Raw genomic sequence first — 21,968 nt, 5'->3', positions numbered from 1 at the left:
ATGGTATCGCAACTTGTTGTATTGGGTGAAACTTGTGTTGTCAGTCATCTGACCAGTAACATGGCGTGACGTCACATACCACGTGGCTTAATAACCAAACATTATTGCCGATTTTAATTTGGTATGTTATCATTAATTATTTATAAAACATGCATTTGCCGGACTCGCTTCCACGTACCTCTTATGGCCCCATCCTACCTACATCTGGTGGACCCGCATCTCGTGGACCCATGCACACTGCCTGTCGTGGCCCCTTGACCTTAACGCCCGAACGAAGCATTCTGTTGTCATCGGGTTGTGAAATTAACTCTGTCACGCGTATAAACTATCCATATGAAGTAAATAAACAAAGCATCTTTTTATAACTTATACCTGTTAATCGCCAAAACAAAATCACATATGAAGTAGAAGAGACATCAAGGGAAAATTGGTCTAAGTCTGGGAGAATATTGTGGCTTTTTCATCGAGAAAACGAGGAAAGCGTTCCTCAAAATATGACTGCCATTTTAGTTCAGTCACGCAATAGTTGCACAAAACGAATCGGCATAACACAGGAAGCCCACATTAATCAACATCAACATTTGATAAAAACATATACTGAAACCTTTACTTTCAACATTTATATTTTTTTAGCAACACCGCTATTTCAATTACCTATATATCCTTCATATATCTCAATAGTCAGCTATCAACTTCCATTTCTTTCCTGTATAACAATAAATAAGAGAAAGAGAGGGGGAGGGGGATGCTAAAAAGCACTTTTGTTTAAAAAAAAAAATTGTTTCTGTTCATAAGGGAACTCAAACTTATTTTATTTTTTTACTCTATTTAACTTTTGGTTAACCTATATATTTCTCTTTTAAGCACCACCCAAACCGAACTCGTCGAACATACTAAGGCACGTTAAGGGTTACATGATATTAATGGATATTGCACTGGTGTTGTGGCACTCTTAAATTTAGGTAAAGGCCGCACTTAATATAAAAAAATGATATACTTATTGATGTTTATTACAGCTTGAATTTGACTAATTTCATTTATTACTACTTCAATATAATTTAATAATCTTTTATTTTATTTTCCAGGGTTTTTGATCTCAACGAAAAGATGAAGAAAGTCAAAATCATTGAAGGATTGAGCAGCAGTAAGGGGGAATCGTGATTGACCCCTACGTCAGCGCGGGTTTTTACCGTGTTAAGTAGGCATGCGTCCCCCGCGTGTAAAACCCGGTTAAACTCGATTCGCCCCCTTACTGCTGCTGTGTTTGCGAGATCTATAAGATATATATGCATGAATGTAAATAATTTGCTAATGATTTTTGCATAAAGTGCTTGAAACCCAAGTTCGTACCTACTAAGCCAAATAAGTATATTTGTTGTGGTAAGAAGATGCGAATAGAAGAAGATACGTCAGCACAGTCTTACGAGTGTGGTAAAAACATTCTCAATGCCGTACCAAATGCTACCAGAGAGCAATATTATACCTTATAAGAGAATAAAATACTTTAGGGACTGGATGAGTCATATCCAAGGCCTTCGGCCGGCATATTTAGATAACGAAGTAATGGAAGCGCTTAACTTAAAAGAACCAACCCCGCAAAGCTTAAGGAAGACATTGAAAAAATTAAAGCTAGGGAAATATTAATTACAAAGGTATTCCCTACCTTTTGTCTCAGGTAACCGGTAAGTCTATTCCCGAGCTTTCCGAAGATACTATGAGAAGAGCTGAGTGGATGTTTTGTCGGTTGGATAAGGATATTCCTTATTACCCTGACGTAATTTACGAAATATTTTACAAAATAGACCCCAACCACCCCCTGTTAGGATGGATTCCGAGGCGATGATCTAATGATATGCATTTTACACAAGTTTTTTCACATCTGTGTAAACGATGCAGGCTGTGTAATATTTTGTGAAAACGATGCAGGCTGTGTAATATTTTGTGAAAGCGCCACAGGCTGTGTAATTAATTTGCATATGAACCAGACTGTCGTTCAATATGCAAACAAAATCCTGTCTCGCTTTTTTCAAAGCAAATATTTAGTGAGCGAGCTTTCTTTGAAGCTTTTCTTTTGCCTCCTGGTAGATCTTCCTTCGAGAATCCTCGGAAAGATCTTTTACGACTTTTTTTTTGTTGCCCGACTTTAGTTCCTCGTACATCTTTTCCTCCGCCAGGATCAAAGAGAATTCGACGTCGTCTATTTTACGGTCTACCAGGGCTTTGGAGACTAGATCGGCAATGGTGTTGGCTTTTGCCCTTGCAAGGGCTATCGTTGTTTCATGTTTGGATATCTTGTTAAAAAATTGTTTGATAATGCCCGTAGCAACAGCGGAGACGATACCGCAGGCTGCCCCAACGCTGGCCAAAGGAACCCCTACGACGACTCCGGGGGCCGTCAAAGAAGTAGCAACACCGCTGCCTGTTAACGCGACAGACATGGATCCGGTTGTTATTGCAATCTTGTGCAGTGTGCTGCGGGCTCTGGCGTAATTCTTCCTGACGCCTTTGTAGTGTTTTGTTTGTTGTTCTAAGTACGCCAGGATTAAGTTTGCCTTGTTCAAACGAAAGTTTTCAGCGTTACTGTCAGGGGTTATTGGTGTGTGATAATTGGGAACATCAGGATACAACTTATGTGCCGATGGTATTACGTCCATTATATACTAATGTACGACGCTTTTGGGAATGATATCGGAAAGCAGCCACATCACGATAATAGGGATTATGCTAACTGGAGAGCATTTAGGAAGATGTTTCCACATGCAGACACTAGCAAGTTTGAGCGCAGACCTGACGGGATTTACTTTAACGGCTCCAGAATGTATAGCAATGCAGACTTGGAGCCAAAGCATTCTAACGAACATGCTACGAAGCCTAAAGTGCAGCCTAACTTCCCTGCAAACTTGTTAACAACAACAGAGGATTACCCATTCTACGACGACAAAGGCGGGGCAAATGACTTCGCGAAGATGGTCACTTCTTTAGAGATTCCCGTGGGCCCTACGACATTCAAGACAAGGGTCAGAGATATCTTCAGAGAAACCGCTATAAAGCATACGACGGGAAAAGAATCCAGAGAATGGTTATCAGGCCCTGACATGCGCTATTGGCCGCAGCAGTTGAACTTTAGTATCTGGGCTGCTACTAAGGAATATGGTATAGCCGCGGATATGTTGCATATTCCATTCTTGAGGTTTCACGTTGCCTTTACGATACGCCGCATATTAAAGGAGCTGGGTGTTCCTTTACCAGGCGACAGCATATTCAACGCAATGGATAACAAATACGATAAAGTAGCGTGGGAGCGTCTAAAGAACGAGTTTAAGCTTACCAACCCCGACTTTCGAAATAAAGAAGGCGCCGCAGATGGGTTAGGAGAAACTTACACTTATGCTGGGGGTGCCAGCATTGAGACGCCGGGCATGGGATATCCTAGCTCCTACGAATTCTCCGACTTAGGAGGCGATGGGACGAAAGGAAACCTAATTTACTTCATAGAGAACAAGCAGAAGTATCCTTGGGCGCCTTTCTTTGCCGTGAAAGGCATTGGTTTGAAGAATCTTGCCCGCATCAACCGCAGCATCGAAGCCTTCGTCTACTGCATTCTAGGAGCCCAGGTTAGCACCCGCAGCCCCATTGTAGCTGCAAGCGGTGCGTCGCAGGAAACACAACAAGTATTCCTTGTCCTCTTTGAAAGCGCTGTTATCGAGAATGAGATCTCTAAATCAGTTCAAAGGTATCAATTAGCGGTGCAGCAATCTAAGGTGCGGTTGGATTATGCCTTGTCACCTGGTTGTTGGTTAATGCCAAGTAATTTCGTTATTAACGCCGACTCTGTCATGGGTTACAACAATAAGCTGAAGCGAGCAACCAATGACATGAAGTTTGGAGTGAACGACATTAAGTTTGACACTCTTAGGAATATTCCCCATTTCGTGGAGAAGCCAAAGAAGGAGCACGTAGAGAAGCCTGTAGGGAAACCAAAGAAGAAGCCCCAAAGAAGGTCCTGCCTACGATACCCGAGGAATATGACCACAACCTACCAAAGGCCGGCTTAACAGCTGCAAGCATTGGTCTGAGCTATTATATATGGCGATGAACAACCCCTACGTAGCGGGAGTAGATTGTGTTTATACGACTTACGCAGGCGAGAAAAAAATACACCCAAGCATCTTGGGTTGATGTCATTGGGAGGTCTGTAGACTTTAACTACTCAGGAAAGAAGTTAATCCTATGCAGCATTTGCATTGGCACGGACAGTCATGCCAACGTGGGCTTTCGTTTTTGCGACGAGAATGGCATACTGCAGCCTATGCGTACGAAGACGAACAACAGGGAATAAACGCACTTTACGGCGGAGCCGCAAACGAATAGTGCCGAGAATCAATCCGTTTGGACTTTTCATATGGTTGCCAATTGCCATGGGAAGGTAAAGTTGCAAGTACGCGTAGACGACACCGGGAGCGTTTGCGTAAATAGCATAGAGGACCAAAGAGATAGGCCTTTTAACCATGCGACCATTAGCACTTTGACGGTGATAAGTATATAATGAACCCACACGCAAAGGAGGATTACTATTACTTAGACGATAAGAAACACCACATAGATAGGTGGTTTGATACCGAACTGTGGGCAGAAGTTGGTGGCTTGGGGTTGGTAATGTGTACCATTAGCATTAGCGGTCGAAATAGCTGCAATGTTGGGTTTAGGCTAGTCGATGAGACTGGTACGCCATTGCTACCTTACAGAAAAGAGGATAATACCAGACATGCGGCTCATTTCTCATTCGAGGCCCCAACGAGAAGCGCAGAGAACTTGACGTCGGTGACTTTTCATATGATAGCTAATTGTCAATATGCAAAGCTCCAAGTTCGTCCCATCGATACTCTTGGCGCAAATCCTTCCTTGTATAAGGGCTTCGTTGGAATAAACGCCGTTTATTCTACGCACTATTCTCCTGCAGATGCCACCTGGAGCCATAAGCCCATTAGCACGATTACTGCTATGCCTTTGGCGCCAAATTATCGAGGCGGAGCGAATACTATCTTTACTTATCCCAAGTCGAGGACGCCCCGGAGGCCCGACGACGACAAACCCCCAGTAAAACATGCGGATAAGACTAGCCCTTCACCTTTTTGAGGAGGACCACCCCAATAGCTACGACTAATATCCAGATGTTATTCCCCACAAACTTCAACAGTTCTCCACCGGTCTTCAGTACCAAAGAAAGAATAGATCCAAGCAGCCCAGGAATGCTGGCTGCCATCTTTTTCCCCATGTCCGCTAATCCTTTACCTAGCGCTTTTACGCCTGCGCCTGTGGCCTTAAGGGCGTTAATGATGACTCCTACGACGGCGCTAAGAGCGGTTGCGAGTACGGTAGGGACACCATACTTCTTTAGGGCTCTTTTGACCTTTTCCTTGGTAGTCAGCCCTAACTCCCGCTCAGCAATTTCTTGTCGATCTTCTACTTCTGCGCGTTCTCCTATAAGAGTGTCTGCTTCCTGTCTAGCCGCCTCTCTTTCCTCTCCTGGGCGAGTCGTGTCAGCAGCTATCGCTTCCTGTTCTTCTTTTCGCCTAGTAAGTGCCGCAATGCGCTCATCTCTTACTAGCACTTGTTCCTCTGCGGTGGCTGTGTCTGCTATTGCTTGACTCGTAGCCTGTTCAGCGCTTTGTAGCCTTTGTCGCATTTCTTGCAGTTATTGATTGTTGCCTGCTAGTCTCCTAGTAACTCTATCCAATGTTTGATCCTTGTCAGCACTTTCTCTTACTAACTCTAATATTCGCTTTTGTAAGCCTTCCTTCTCAGCTGCGTGAGTTTGCTTATCGAGGATGTTTTGGTTAGTTTGACTCATAACATCGTCAGTTAATTGTCGAACCCTTGCCTCTAGCTCCGTATTACCCTGTCGACCTGAGCTAAGGGCATTTAAGAGATCGCTTATATGTTGCTGCGCCTCATCAATCTGATTTTGCTTATGTTGCTGCTCGTCTAATAGGGCTTTGAGGTGTTCTTCATTGCCTTTGCGAAATTGCTCAAAATCAGCCATTATTCTCTCTTGATCCTTCAGCAGATCCTTGGCTCTTTGTCTCTCTTGATCAGTAAGCCTGGGATCGTTTAGCCGTTCCTTTGCCTGTCTTAGCTTTTCTTCTTCAGCTGGTATGTCCATCTCATGACGGCGTAGCGAATCTTTGATGCGATCTATTTTCATGCGGTCACATTCACCCCCAGCAGCGCAAAACCAGGGGAAACCTTGTACGTAGGTGTGCCACGTCTAACGTATAACCTAGTGTTGGTTCCTGGTACGTTAGCGCTAAGGTCTGACCTTGCGGTGCAGCCCAGCACTGCGGATGAAAGGTGTTGCGTCAATAACGTAGGCAGGAACCTCGTCTCTAAGATGAGAATCAAGTTCGCTGGAGAATCCCTTTTGGACTTAAATAGGTACGATCTGTACACCACGTACAAAGATTTGTGGTTGACTGCGTTTGACCGCGCGCAAAGGATAGAATAAGGAATTGGTAACGTCGTCCTACGTAAGGTCCGCACACCCGTTAAGACGCAGCCCACGGACTCCAGCAGAGAAACGGCAGTAGCAGATGCAAAGCGAATAAAGACGGCCTATGGTACTAAGTATGTCATACCATTGGACTTTGAAGTGGTTACGAACCATGGCGTGTACTACCCCAGACAGTTATCCGAACTACAGTTCGAGATAACCCTGGCCGATACGACCAACATCCTTGGGGAGATGTCCACCGCAATTAGCGGGGCCGTGGACCCATACTCCATTACTAACTTAGAGCTGCAATATGAGACAGTCTACTCTGAAGAACTGGCACGTAGCGCTGGCATGGAATATAGCGCAGGAAAGGCATTCCTTTACGACCACGTAGTGATGTACAAGACGTTCAGCTTCCTAGACAAGACGGATGGGGTTATCAACCAAAGCATTAACCTCCCCCGAAGGAGTCTCACGGGATTGATGCTGGTGTTCGCCAAACCCTACGAGGCCGGTAAGCGCGACTCCGAAGCCTTTCATAACCCCGGTATTACTAACGTGGGGGTAAACATAAACGGAGTACCTAACAAGGTTTACTTTCAGGGAATAAAGCCCGCAGACGTGTACAGGGAGGCAATGCGCAAGTTTGGAGACCAAATTAGTCCTGAGGAATTCTTTAAGGATAAGTATGCGTTATGGATCGACATGCGCACCACCAACGACGAAACCATGCACGGTCAAGGTCTGCGGCTGGTAAACACCCAGGACGGTATTACTTTGGAGATCAAGCGCACAAAGAATTCCTCCGCGGGCGACGGCGACAAGATAAACTGCTACATCTTTGTCGTGTCTAACGCCCCGCTAAGCGTAGAAATGAATCAGCTAAGGAGCGTTGCGTATTAGGTATAATGGATAAGGACAAATTCAATGAGTTAAAGTTCATACAAACACGCTGGAGGGAGCTGACGGTAGGGGAAATCTACGAGATAAAGAATTACGTGGTCTTTGAAGAGATTGACCGCTTGCGTCTGGTCTTAAAGAATAAAAAAAGGATATACACCCTTTGGGCGCCTGATAGGATAAGGTACGCCATCGAAGGGCAGGAGGTTACGCATGTTATGAGTCATGGTAAAAAGGATGGCAAATGGGTATTTGACGTAGTTAAGTATGAGCCGGAGTCTCCTCTGCATTCGTAGGTTGACACTGGTGGCCCTCAAAGGATGCGCTGCCGCAACGTGGGCAGTTGTGTCTTTTTTTGGCCTTTTTCGGGGTCATGGTGCATTCGGCGTGGGGTTCGCATGATAAGCAGTCCATATAAAGAAAGGTTGATGAGCGTTGTCGTTAGATGTTCCTAAGATGTCCGGAAACTATCTCAGAAAATGTCGCGTTGTTGTTATAGGAAATGTCTGGAAACTATCTCAGAAAATGTTGTGTTGTTGTTATAGGAAATATCTGGAAACTATCTCAGAAAATGTTGTGTTGTTGTTAGATGTTGTTGTTAAGGACATCAAACTTCTGAAACATTATCATGCAAGCAACAACCAACAACTATGCTATCTTTTTTCAAATAGTTTCCGGACATCTGAGGAACATCTAACAACAACAGACCATTTCTTCAGATAGTCCCCAGAATTCCTAAGGACGCCTAACGGATCTGTTTGAGAAGAAGGAGCGTCGTTGTTAGATGTTCCTAAGATGCCCGGAAACTATTTGAAAAAAATGTTGTGTTGTTGTTATGCGTTGTTGTTAAGGACATCAAACTTCTGAAACATTATCATGCAAACAAGGAACAACAACACACCATTTTCTGAGAAAGTTCCCAGAATTCCTGAGGAACATCTAACAACACGCATGCTGCGTCTTACTGCACTTGGTAATATGCTTTCCTTCTTTTGGGTATTCACACTCCTGGCAATCCTGTATCCAATACTCTCTTTTAGTCCAAGGAACGCCTTCCTTCAGGTCAAAGAACGGCACCAACTTACACATCTTCTTCTTGTATCGGATGCAATCCTTGATGTACTCATCTTTGTGCTGGCAGCGGCTCATAATGTCACCGCAGTCGTAGCAATCTACCCCCTCTAAGTCGTAATTCTTTGTCATTCTTTGGAAGAGATCCTCCGTTAGTTCTTCGCTGCCGCAAACATTCTTCAGGAGATGGTACTCCAGCCGCTGCCTGCTGCTGAACTCCTTGTGGCAATCCCCACAAACTATGGGTAAGCAGACTCCTTTCTTTACGTGGTTCTCTAATCTCTTACTGCTGCTGAACTCCTTATTGCACGTCGGGCACTCCATATATACTAACAACAACAACATCCTTAAATGGGATACTTCATGAAGTCGACGACATTCTCTTTGGCCCACATTGCCATGGTCATTAACACACCAATCCTTTCTGCGCTCTTCAAGCTGCGCATTTTCTCCGCTAAGTCTTTCACTTGCGCCTGCAAATGCTCTATTTCCTCCTTTTGAGACTCTATCAGCTCCGACTTTTTCCTGAACATATCCACCATGCTTCTGACAGACTCCGCGGGCTCCATATATATGAACCCAGATCACATGCCTTGCAATGCGCTGATAGTAGGACCCACCAGCTGCGGAAAGACACAGTTCGTGGTAGAGCAGCTATTGGGACCCTTTAGATACCGATTTGACTACATAGTGCTACTTTGTCCCACTTACGTGAACAACCGCACCTGGACGGGCGTAGGAACGCACGATGACGACTTCTTCGTAGATATCTTAGACCCTAACGAGTTATCTGGACATCTTAAGTTCTGGCATAGACAATTCCCCAAGGAAACGCAAACCCTTTTCATATTGGACGACATTGCCTGCGGGGATGACGTAAAAAGACGCACGTCGGAGCTCGTTAGACTCGCCTTTAGCGGCAGACATGACAATATCAGCGTTTTGTTGCTCTCGCAGCAGCTTACCAGCGTCTCTAAGCCCTTTAGGGAAAACATAGGCGCCCTGGTTGTCTTCTACACGCCCAGTAAAAGAGATCTCGAAACCATCTTAAGCGACTACGGAGGTGAAATATCCAAGGAACAGCTGCGGGACTATATGCGCCACTTAAAGACGCACGAGTACTCCTACATGGTCTTCTCTTTGAGGTTTCCGTATGACGTTAACATATATGGAGATTGAGCAGCTCATAGATGAAGTCCCCACACAGCTAGACGGAAGTAACCTTAAGGAACACCTCAACATCCTTGTGTCATCTGGGAAGTGTAAGGAAATGATAGGATGCCAACTTACCCATGAGCAAGTTAATAAGTTGTCAGAAGAGGAAGTCAAGAAGTTCCATAAGAGGTACGAGGCCGCCCTTGCAAGTAAAACCACGGATGCCGTAGCAGACTCCGCTATTAAGTTAGCGACTAAATTGCTTGGACTTGCACTGCCCATAGACGACGTGGAGCAACTACAGAAGGACATAAGAGAGGACTATGTCATCGCTCAGGAGTTGAAGATAACCTGTGGGTGGTTATCTTTGAAGTGCCGTAAGTTGATGGCTGTCGCCTCTGCGGCACTTCACGTAGCTCAGCATATCGACTTGAAAGAACTTACGATGTCTTGGAAGGATTTCAAGAAAGACAAAGAAGTCGAAAGGATATTTGAGGCAGCACTTGCCGATGACCAAGTCGTATCAAGTGACTTATCAAGTACTTAGTTAAGTCGTCTCAAGTACTTACCCAAGTCATCCTCAAGTACTTGCTCAGGTCATCCTCAAGTACTTGCTCAGGTCATCCTCAAGTATTTGTTCAGGTCGCGCCCAGGTCATTTCCAAGTCCTCTTTAAGTCATTCTCAAGTACTTACTCAGGTCGTCCTAAGTGACCTAGCAAGTCATCCTTAAGTTACTTATCAAGTCGCCCCAGGTCACCTTAAGTCACCTGTCAAGTCCTTCAAGTTCTTAGTATAAATGAGTGAAGAGCCAAAGGCAGAGCAACCTCCGGAGGAGCAAAAGATCACCAAGGTTAAGTCCCCAGGCAGAGTTGCCGCGGGGAAGAAGCTCGCTGAGATGAACAGGAAGAACAAAGCCAAAAAGGAAGAAAAAGAGGAAAAAGAGGAAACCTCCATTAATCCAGGTACGCTATTGGCGCGTTAGGAGTCGCTATAGCAGCAGGCAGCCTTTACTTGCAATGGCGGGCTGCGAAGCCAAAGGTAGAATTAAAGGCCGTACATGTAACGCAGGAACCTCCTAAGAGAAGCAGGATACCTGAAATGGAATAACCTTCTCACTTTGTAATATAATGTCAACCACGCTATTGAAAACTATTGAAGAAGCAGCTATCATTACTTCTATTATTGCGGGTATTGGTTGGGTAGGTAAAGAAGGTGCTCAAAGAAGACCTTACCGAAGACCCAAGCAAAAGCGTCACCAACTTTGCTAAGGTGACTGCCGCAGTAGCAGGCAGCGTCGCCCTTATGGACTATTTGCAGAAGGAAAAGTACTTGCCCAAGGTGTGATTTCGCACCCTTGATATAAATGGTTAGCTTGGTCGCAGGCGGAGTTATCGCAGCTTTGGCATTTACGAGGGCTAATTATGGCGGTCAGTATTTGGATAGGGCAATTAGAGGCGATCATAATGGCGCCGCGGAGAGGAAGAGGCATGATTTGGCGCTGGAGAAGTATCAAAGGGACGTGGCAGCTTGGAATGAAAAGCGGCAGGCTTACAGGGATTGGTTGGATAAGAGCTACCAAGACAAGATGCAGGCGAGTAAGAACTTTGAGAATACAGACTACGCCTTTAAACTCTATGCGCAAACACACTTGGAGGTATCGGGGTTGGTAAGGCCCCAGTTTAAGAATTACTACCAGCCTTCTAAGACACAAAAAAACAATTAGCTAGTCTTCGTTGGTATCGCAGGGCTGGCCGGAGGCGCCGCCATCGCGTATTTCGTTTAGTGACGCGAAGCATGAGCGTCTAATATATATGATCGTCTTTTTGGAAAGCGACAAAAATAACTTTACCACGTATTTGAATCCCCCTATCAAAGCCCATAAGGTTCGCCTGGTTAGTTGCTCTTTGTACAATTCTTGGTATAACCTAATTGGGGGCATGGTCAACGTACTTAATGGGCCCGGCACTTATCAACTGCTAACGCTACCCGATGGACATTACACGCCAATCACCCTTGCTAAGGAGCTCGCCAAGCGTGGTTATGCTCTTACCACAGGATTGCCGCACGAAATGACCCTCAAACATAATATGCCAAACTATTCAGTAACTTTTGGAAAGTCTGATCCATTGGGGTCCTTATTACGGGCCTCAGGTAAGACGATTACCAACACGGCCATACCTGTAAATTGGAAAGTCGCATCCTCTTATGAAGTCTATTGCGACTTGGTCCATAGTTATAGCAATGGAAAGAAGTCTTCTCTTATGTCCAAGTTTCCACCTAAAGGTAATCCATTTGACCTAGTAGAATACACCCCCATTTCCTTGAGCTATGACTTATCTCATTTGGTAGAAAGCATAAACATCACTATCAAAGTGGTCGGAGAAACGGTGGATTTCAACGGACGCAAGATCAATCTCGTTTTGGAATTCATATAATGGGTCGGACTGAGGACAAACTCAAGAGGATTTACTATGGGCCTGAAGGCTATTGGAGAGGAGCGTCAGCTATCAAGAAACTTGCAGCCGCGGCCAGGGTATCAGAAGAAACGGCTAAGAACTGGTTAAAAAAACAAACCCTCTGGCAGGTTTATCTTCCCGTGCCCAAGTACATCCCCAGGCCCAGCTTTACCGTAAATGCCCCCAATGAAGTTCATCAGGCGTATTTGCTTTTCTTACCGCAGGACAAGGTGAGAAGAAAGACCTATAGATACGCTTTGACCGTAGTTGATATCGCAAGCAGGTACAAGGACGCCGAACCCATAATCAGCAAGGATTCTGGGGAAGTCGCAGAAGCCCTGAGTAGGATTTATAAACGCGTTTTGAAATGGCCCAAGCTGCTGCAAGTGGATGCGGGGACGGAGTTCATGGGCGTGGTTACCAAGACCCTGAAAGACCACAGCACTAAGAATAGGAGAGCCGAAGCTGAGTACCATAGGGGTCAGAGCATCGTTGAAAGATTCAATAAGACCCTGGCCGAGCGTCTCTTTGGGTACCAGTATTGTAAAGAGCTGGAAGATCCCTCCAAACGCCACAGGTAATGGACTAAGAGACTCCCTCAGGTCATCGCGGCTTTAAACGACGAGGTGGCCAGGGCTACGGGAATGAAACCCAAGGATGCCATAAAAAAGAAACACGGGGAACACAAGTCCTACGTCAGAAGTTCAAGGGCGGTCGGACTGAAGGAAAAAAAGCTATCCCGCAACATAGTGGTCAGATACCTTTATCAGCCGGGGGAACTCGAAGGTGGCAGTAAGAGAGCCACGAATCCTAACTGGTCTCTGGAAACGTATAAGATTTCGAAGTCCGTCACCAAGGAAGGACAACCCGTGTTGTATTACCTAGATGGCCCAAGTCGTGGATTCGTCAAGGAATAGCTGCTCATAGTCCCCAAAGACTCAGAGTAGTGCTGCTCCACGCGCCCGATTGCACTCTAGGCATGTCAAGCGTATGTTGCCTCTGCAATGCCCGCGCTTGTTGTTTATACGATCCACGCAGAATTGCTGATCGTCATTTGGGTCAAATCTCCACAGCAGTGGTATGTTACACTTTGCGTAACGCGCGCCTTTCTTATAGACGTTGTCCACACATAGGGCGAACGTCATATCTTTTTCTTCGTCGTGGCGCTTGTAGCAAAGTAGCTTTTTGGTGATATTTTCCTTGGCTACGTCTTCTGGGGTGCGGTCATAACGCAGTTGTGGACCCCAGGTTCTTTTTAATTGTTTGCCGTACTCTACGCGGCTTACGGCGGTGTAGATAAGGTTGCTCCAACAAAGACGCTGGTCTATGATCCATAGCGTTTCCTTTATGGTAATCCCCTGCGCACTATGGATGGTTATGCAATAACCCAAGCGCCAGTCTGGATGGGAGGTAATTCTTTTCACCTTTTCTATGGGTACCCAGGCTTTATCGTGCGTTACCGCATTCTGCAGTTGGATGTTGGTACCGGGTACGTAGACGTCTCTGCGCTGCATGCGGGTGTCTCGTGGCTTATAGCAGACGGGCACCAGATGCTCAAGAAATCGTTCTCGGTGTATATTTAGCAAATCCTTTTGTATCCTTGCTTGCGCTGCGCGCTTACTGCCTAGCACCAGATGTTTAGGATGCCAGGCGTACAGAAAGTCCTCGTATTTCTTCGCTCGTACGCGTTTGCGTAACATTTTGCATTGCTCGGCGTCGCTAAGGCCTCTTAGTTCTGCTTTCAGGTTTCTTACTTGATCCTTGCTGCGGTAGTCGGCGTTAATTTCCTCCACATGGTCTACGAAATCTTTCAGCCATTCGTGGGGCATCTCTCCGCCTATCGGAGGAGGCTGGCAGGGATCTCCGGCGAATATTACTTGACATTTCCCTCTTAGGAATTCTACGAATTCTTTGAGGATTTCTAAAGGAACGGTACAGATTTCGTCACAAATTATCACCGGAGGTATCTCGTGGATTGCTTCCGGCACCCATTTTTGAACATTCCAACGAAAGAAGCTGTGGTATGTTTGCGCGTCGTAACCCATTTCGCAGAGTTCTCTTTCCAAACGATGCGTCGGCGTTAGGACTCTCAGGGCTGGGAAGAGACTAACCACGCGCGTAGTTTTGTCGCTGCCGCCCGTACCGTAGAGGTAAGAGAAGCGTTTGTAAGAAATGGGGTCGGCAACCGAGGGAAGTGGATCTTTGGTTGGTTCTACGCGCCCCTTTACTTGATCTCCGTGATATTCTACCTATTCCCTCCAAGCTTTAATCTCTTCGTCTTTGAAGAGCCATTGCCCACTTTCCGCTAACTCGTCTTCCGTGTAGAATTCTTTCATCTTCTCTAAGACGTGCGGTTTCACGTACAAAGAATCCGTAGCTACGCGCGGAACGTCCTCTTTGTCAAATCTTAGGAGCATCGTTAGTAGATTGATATGCGCGTATGCGAGCATGCTGGCGCGCAGGTGGTAATACTGCGGACGATGGTCCTGGTAGTAACACAAAGCATTCCATTTTCGTTCGCTCTCACCTTCTACTAAATAATCCCATTTCTCCACAGACACCATTGTTCCTTGTTCATGGGCGCGTTTGATAAGGAAGCTTAGTTCGCCTTCGTCTGTTATTAGGCGTCTTTGCATATGTTTCTCACCTTCTTTGGCACCTTGGGTGAGCTTTCCTATTACGATCCGGGCGGTTGGGTTGTGCTCCGGCAACCACTTCGTGAAGCTACTGTGGCAAAGTATGGCTTCATGCGCGGTGTATTTTAGTAGCTAACGCTCTTCGAGGAACTTTATCAATGGTACGGGTATCCATTCTTTCTCCTGCAGATGCTTACCATACCAAGCGTAAATTATGGGATGCAAGCCCTTTGCTAACTTCCAAGAGGTCAGTTTAACAAATCCTGCAGCCGGCGCATCGTAGTGGCCGTCCAACGAAACACGAAAGAACTGTGAGTCCGGGTGTCCGTAGCGGTCGTAATACTCCTTACAGTCTCCTAGGCCTTTGAAGCTTGCAGGGTAACAATGTTTCATATCTAAGGATACGTATTCTTCCTCGTCGTATTCCATGTTCCATAAGCCGCCATGTCCATGTTCTACGCATGCTTTGGAGATCTCTTTGAATTCCTTTGGGGTTGGTTTCCACCCATTCCTTCTTTTTGCGGCTAAGAAGTCCAAACTACGACTGCTTAGGACTTCTTCTGAGAAATCTTCTCCTAAAGTCTCGCAGGCACTTTGAATGCGTTGTTGTTCTATTTCCGGGCGATACAAAGTACCATCTTGTGTTATGAACTGACTCCCTTCCGGATCCATTAACCAAGTAGAGTTCTCGTGGACCAGATCCATTAATGGGGAGGTTTGATAGACCTTTGTCTCTTTCTTTTTAGGAAATCTTAGTTCTCTCCAAGCATGCGCATTGTGCTGATAAATGACAATAGGAGCACCTCTACCTCCGTACTTATGAGTCCCAGGATAAATGTAACCGTCTGTGATATCTTTGACTACGATGCGCCTTTCTAAGGCAGTTTCTAACTTCTTCACGTTTTCTATGGTTGCTCCGGCCCTACGGGTAGCTTGCTTCCGTTTCCTTATGGCTTCTTTTCTTTTCAATGTGAGCTTGCCGCCGCGGGAGGAATCTTCAAAGAACTCTCTTACGAGCTTAGCAACGCAGTTGCCGGGGTGTCGCATTGGTTGTAACCTTCTTACGTTCGGCCTTTCGATCTTGTACGCGGCGTAAATGACTACTGTTACGGGGTAAGCAACTTCATAGAACAACATGTCTATTCCTACCAGCGCTCCAGGCCTGGTATTCTTGTTCAAGAGAAACAAACTTTGCTTACCAGACGCCCGTATAGGGTTGCGACCCTTTTCTATTATCCATTCGCCGTCTAAGTACTTTATGAATGTCAATTCCAAACGGTAATCACCTTCGGGTATTAAATCTATTATCCTTTCTGCTCTTTCTCCGTCCATGATTTCTTCTGTGTCTCCCTCTGCAAATGTCGTGAAGGCGAAATCAATATCCAAGCGATCCAATACCCGAGTTCGCAGTCTCCTAACCGTCCTATTTTGAATGCTTTGGATGTTATCCATCTATATCTAAGGAATATCTTATCCTCCGTTAGATCTCGCAGCTGGATAGTCTCCAAAGAAATGGCCCGTTGTTGTTACATGTTCCTTAGGCGTTCGAAGTACTTGAAAAGAAGGGGGGTTGTTGTTAGGTATTCGTTAGGGACACCAAGATCTTGAATCATAAACACGCAAACAACATCTAACAACAACGCTATCTTTTCTCAAATAGTCTAAAGGGCAGCAGCCCATTCCTTCAACGATCTGAGACTTCTCGCAGGCATAGCAGCAGTAAGGGGGCGAATCGAGTTTAACCGGGTTTTACCCGCGGGGGACGCATGCCTACTTAACACGGTAAAAACCCGCGCTGACGTAGGGGTCAATCACGATTCCCCCTTACTGCTGCTGATTGCTTAAGATCTTAAAAGGAGTTGAAGAGAATTACTATGCGATGGCTTTCGCAGTAATTAAGAGGCTGTCTATTATTATTATTTTTCTTATTTCCGTTTCTGATTTGTATTTTGGTTTATTTTTCATCTTGAATATTTCACTCATGCAAAGCATTACGCCTCAAGTATGATGACCTTTCAAACCTCACACAACCAAAATCCTCTTCAGTAGCTTTAATTTTTTTTTACAAAATTTCACTATTGTCTTGGTATCCTCAAAGGATTTATAACATTTTAATGTGAAAAAGAGCTTTTAAAAAGAATTGTGGTAGTTTAGGCTTGAAACTTCATGGGGGGTCTATTGCAACATCCACTCAGTTTTAATGTATAGGTTAATATATATCAAGTGCTCTAAAAATGTTTTTGGTATTACCATTACCTCCAAGCGCGCATAACAAAGTTTTAAGAGGCTGTCTCAGTAATAAAAACCGACCACCATTCAAATTCCAGGACCCTCGGCACAGATTTATCGCCTTCGAGGTGCCCGAAATGCCTCAAACTTTATGGCGTTCCAAAAAAATAAATACTTGACGAAATTCTACATTTCTTTTTTCGTATGGAAGATCTGTTATAACATTTTAATAAAATTACATTTCTTTGTATACCAAACGGAAAAAAAGTCACCTTATGTAAAAATACTTTTTCAAAATCTCAAAAGAAGCCTAAATTTGAAGGAGAATTTCAAAACATTTTGGCACCTAATTACAGATCCTTATTCATATCATCAGTAAGCCCTAATGTTGCTTTATTAAAAAAAAAAAAAAAAGAAAAAAAAAAGAAAAAAAAAAAGTCAGGGCAGCGAATTTAGAAAAGTAGCAAACCTTCAAACTTTGGCTACATCGGCTAAAATTGTTTGGTCGAAGAACTTCCACGATATCCTAACTCTCGCGATTGGCGTACTTTATCTTGTTTTTTTTTTTACTTAAATGACTCTCAGAAGAGGGATTAGTGTATAATAGTATCTTGTCAAGCCAGATTAGCTGTTTCTGCACCTGCTCTACCCTTTAAGCATTAAAGATTTTCAGTTATTTGCGTGTAGTCGAGGTCCCAACATTTCATCTTTGTTGCCTTTAACCGATCAGCTAGCTTTGGTAACATTGCTGCTCTTCTAATATTTGTTTGATACAGGAATATTATTTTAAAGAGCCCTCCAGCACTTATGCAAGTAGAAAGCGCAGCAAAAATTACAATTCTCCTGCTAAATTTAAAAAAAAAATTAAAAAAATAATAAAAAATACACGACTTTCCAACCTACTATTGTGTTGTTTAAAAAGTCTTTGACATTAGTGCCCAGTTCACCAGTCAATTCAAACATGTGGGGGAGAGGGAAGAGGAAGCGCGGAGGCATGCTCCTTTTCTGAAAACTTGAAAACGGGATGCGGCCGATATAGCACAAGAATATCCACTTCTTTTTTCCATTGCACTAATTAAATGGACCAGGTGAGAAAATATATTATATATTTTTTCATCCAGCCGGTGGTACCATTTGTCTTTTATCATTTATTACAGTACCTTAGCTTTAACGTTCCAGCATTTAGTCATTCATTTTAATGAAATGGTTTAATCCAGGCCTTGTTTTCTTCTACTTTCCGCTTATACTTTTTTAAGTAAAGATTGCTGGGTGTCAAAACTAAATTTTAGGATGTTTGCTGAGATGACACAAATTTTTTTTTTTTTTCACATAAGGACCCTGCGGTTGTAGAGAGAGCTATGAATACTGAATTACAAGCTGTCTTAGATTTTTGTACAGCTAATAACTTAACTGTAAATATAGACTAGACCAATTACATGATCATAAAATCGAGTAAGAAAATAATTCCTAATATTGAACTACCACAATTTAAACAGACTGAATCATCAAATATTTGGGTGTGTACATTGATCAAAATATAACATGGGAAAAACAAATTAATTTTATTCTAAGCAAAATATCTAAAAATAATGACATAATAAGAAAGCTAAGGCACTATGTCAATCTTAAAACCCTATAAAGTTTGTACTATATGTCGTGTATAAAGGTCCTCCGAAACGAGTAAAACCACAACAACTCGAGTGAACTGCTAAACGATTCTGTTTACTACTCAAAACGTCTCGTGCTAAAGACGCGACAGTCGTGACGTCATACACGACCTGTCAATATACTTAACAGATATCTAGGTTCGGAATTTTTTTCTACTTCCTTCCTTTTTCCTTCACTCTCTTCTTCCTTTCCTTTTCTGTCTTTACTTTCTTCTTAGTTCTTGGTTAGTAATTTTACTCGCCACCATCATCTTTGCTTTGCTTTTTCTTGCTGCAGAGGTAATACCTTAACTTCCATTCAACTTATAACCGCCTATGCAAAAATAAATGATGATAATATCAAAAGGAAGCGGAATAGAGCCATGGCAAGTAATATCACTGTGACTAAATTAAAACACAGAAAACATGAAAACCTGATAGACTGGAAGAAATTTTTTTTGGTGTACTTAAGTTGCTTCAAGTAATTCTAGTCGTATCTTGCAGAAAAAGGAATAGGATAAAATGTTGACTTCTATACCTGTAGCGCTAGCATTATTTCAAACGCTAGTACTTCATATCAACGCTAGCAACAGTCACTTTAAAATACACCTACCTGGTTAGAGTGAAACAATGTTGCTCTTTTTCCTAGCCACTACAGGGGACACAAGGATCTCTCTCTCTCTCTCTCTCTCTCTCTCTCTCTCTATCTATCTATCAGAAGAGTCGATAAAGTGGTTCAAATCTTACCTCACAGATCGTAGTCAGAGATGCTACATAAACCATACCTTATCTAGCTCTAGAACACTCGATTGCGGCATCCCTCAAGGCTCAATCCTTGGGCCATTATTATTTATTATTTACATAAGCGATCTGCCAAATAGTGTCAAATTTTCAAATGCTAGAATGTATGCTGATGACACAAGTCTCACCACTTGTGGCACATCACAGAAGACTCTATTTGACGAGGTGAACGCTGATATTTCAAATATTCATAACTGGTTGAAAGCTATCAAACTTAGCTTAAATTCAGCTAAAACAGAGCACATGTTTATTGCTTCTGACGATAAATTAAAGAAAATTACCTCCGAACCACACATATATTTAAGTAGCAAACCAATTACTAGAGTCTCTACAGCAAAAACTCTGGGTGTTGTGATTGACGAACGGGTGTCTTGGGCTGCTCATATTGATTACATTTGTAAAAAAATATCTTCTGGATTGAGTGGCATAAGACGAGTCCGCGATTACATCTCCTAGGAGACAGCTATTACCATATATGAGGCTCTCGTTTTACCTTGGTTTGATTATTGTGACGTGGTATGGGATAATTTACCAGTAACATCTGCTGAAAGATTGCAAAAATGAAAAATATAGCTTCAAGAATAATAACAAAAAGCAGCTACGATGTCAGATCTAGTGATATTTTAACTTCTTTAGACTGGAAAAGCTTACAAAGAAGAAGTAAGGAGCATAAAGCAATAATGTTGTTTAAGACTTTAAACGCACTTTCACCAAAATCTGTAAGGGAACTCTTTTATTTTCAAGAAAATACCTACGATCTTCGTGGTAAGAGAAGTGCTTAAAGTTACCAAAACCCAGCACTGAGTTTTTAAAAAGAGCTCTCTCTTATGACGGTGCAAAAGTGTGGAACTCGTTACCCCAAAGTGTCAGACTGTCCAATAATTTAAAATCTTTTAAGAGGAATCTTTCGTCTGTTGATCCTTAACACTTTAATTACTATAATATTTTTGGGGGGTAGATGATATTTTTTTTCATAACCTGGCTATATATTCTTAACGTTATTATCAATTTTTGATATATATTACCTATCAACTCGGTTTTCATGAAAACCAATTTGTACATTGGTGAAATTTCCCGAGATTAAATAAAAGACAATTCTCTCTCTCTCTCTCTCTCTCTCTCTCTCCCATATAGACATCGACATCGACATCGACATCGACATCGACATCGACATCGACATCGACATCGACATCGACATCGACATCGACATCGACATCGACATCGACATCGACATCGACATCGACATCGACATCGACATCGACATCGACATCGACATCGACATCGACATCGACATCGACATCGACATCGACATCGACATCGACATCGACATCGACATCGACATCGACATCGACATCGACATCGACATCGACATCGACATCGACATCGACATCGACATCGACATCGACATCGACATCGACATCGACATCGACATCGACATCGACATCGACATCGACATCGACATCGACATCGACATCGACATCGACATCGACATCGACATCGACATCGACATCGACATCGACATCGACATCGACATCGACATCGACATCGACATCGACATCGACATCGACATCGACATCGACATCGACATCGACATCGATATAGATATATACAGCCTTTTGCAAAAATCATGGCCGCTTCCAATATATATACGAGTATATCAAAAGCATGTCAAAAATTATGGGATATCCTCCCTGACATTTTTTTCGAGTTGTCTATCACTAGGGCTTTCTAAAAAAAAAATATCAAGAAAGATATCCCGTCCTGTCTGATATACTTTCGATATACTTGTATTTATATTTGAAACGACCATAATTTTTGCAAATGGCTGTATATATATGTATATGCAGAATTCAGAAAATGAAATGTGTGGCAAAAATAGTATTCAGCTGCTGCAGCGCACTGAATCATCTGACAAGTGGTTGTGAATTAAGTATAAGTGTAACGTTATTTTTGAAAGTAATATTATATATTTTGGTGTTTTCAATTATTTATTTACCAAACCGACACAACTTCGAAAAGCTTTCTGTTTCTTTCTAAATCTTTTTCTTTTTCTTTCAATAGTTTAATTTGTTTCTTTTTTATTTCTTTCATACCGCAAAGGAATTTTACATCGATGGCGCGTATTGAATTGTTCTCCTATATATGTCGTTGCGTGCTTCTCTAATTAAAACAATAAGGTATCGTTTTTGATCATGTGTTTTTGCGTTTTATGCAGCACGAAGAGACACTGAAACCACAAGAACTAATAGCTTTGGAAACAGAATTTTAAACCCCCAAACTTGAACATCAAACCATTATTGATAGTATCCGGATCCAAATTCAATATCAAGAATAAAGAGGATCGGACACCGCAAAACCGCAATTTCCATCAGAAGCTCATGATGTTTATCAAGAACTGGAGAGCACGATTATCATTATCTAGAAATTAAAGATTGTACATGATAAATTTTTAATTGGCTTGACGTGTGTAGCCGTTATATTTCCCTCTCAACAGGTAGCTAAACATCGAAGGTGTGCATGTTTCATTGTAGAATGCAGTCTGTACCAAGCGTGACGTAGAATTCTAGTTATCTTGGCAGA

The 21,968-nt window shown here is 43.2% G+C and overlaps 1 protein-coding gene across 1 annotated transcript in view; it reads left to right on the top strand.

Annotated features, from left to right (window-relative positions):
- LOC148910319 (uncharacterized) overlaps positions 1–1,161 on the top strand; it is a 50,996-nt gene extending 49,835 nt beyond the window's left edge. The window contains exons 3-4 of the mRNA XM_089032032.1: positions 865–898; positions 1,086–1,161. Coding sequence (XP_088888158.1) covers positions 865–898; positions 1,086–1,161 — 110 coding nt within the window. The remainder of the gene's footprint in view (positions 1–864; positions 899–1,085) is intronic.
- Positions 1,162–21,968: the final 20,807 nt, after the last annotated feature.

Source organism: Actinia tenebrosa, unplaced genomic scaffold, assembly GCF_029948245.1.
Source record: "Actinia tenebrosa isolate PJP-AT-01 unplaced genomic scaffold, QUT_ActTen_1.0 PGA_scaffold17__23_contigs__length_9995812, whole genome shotgun sequence".
In the NCBI taxonomy this organism is placed as follows: Eukaryota; Metazoa; Cnidaria; class Anthozoa; order Actiniaria; family Actiniidae; genus Actinia; species Actinia tenebrosa.
Note: the sequence above shows the minus strand (reverse complement) of the source record. Positions and strands in the feature narration are given on the sequence as shown.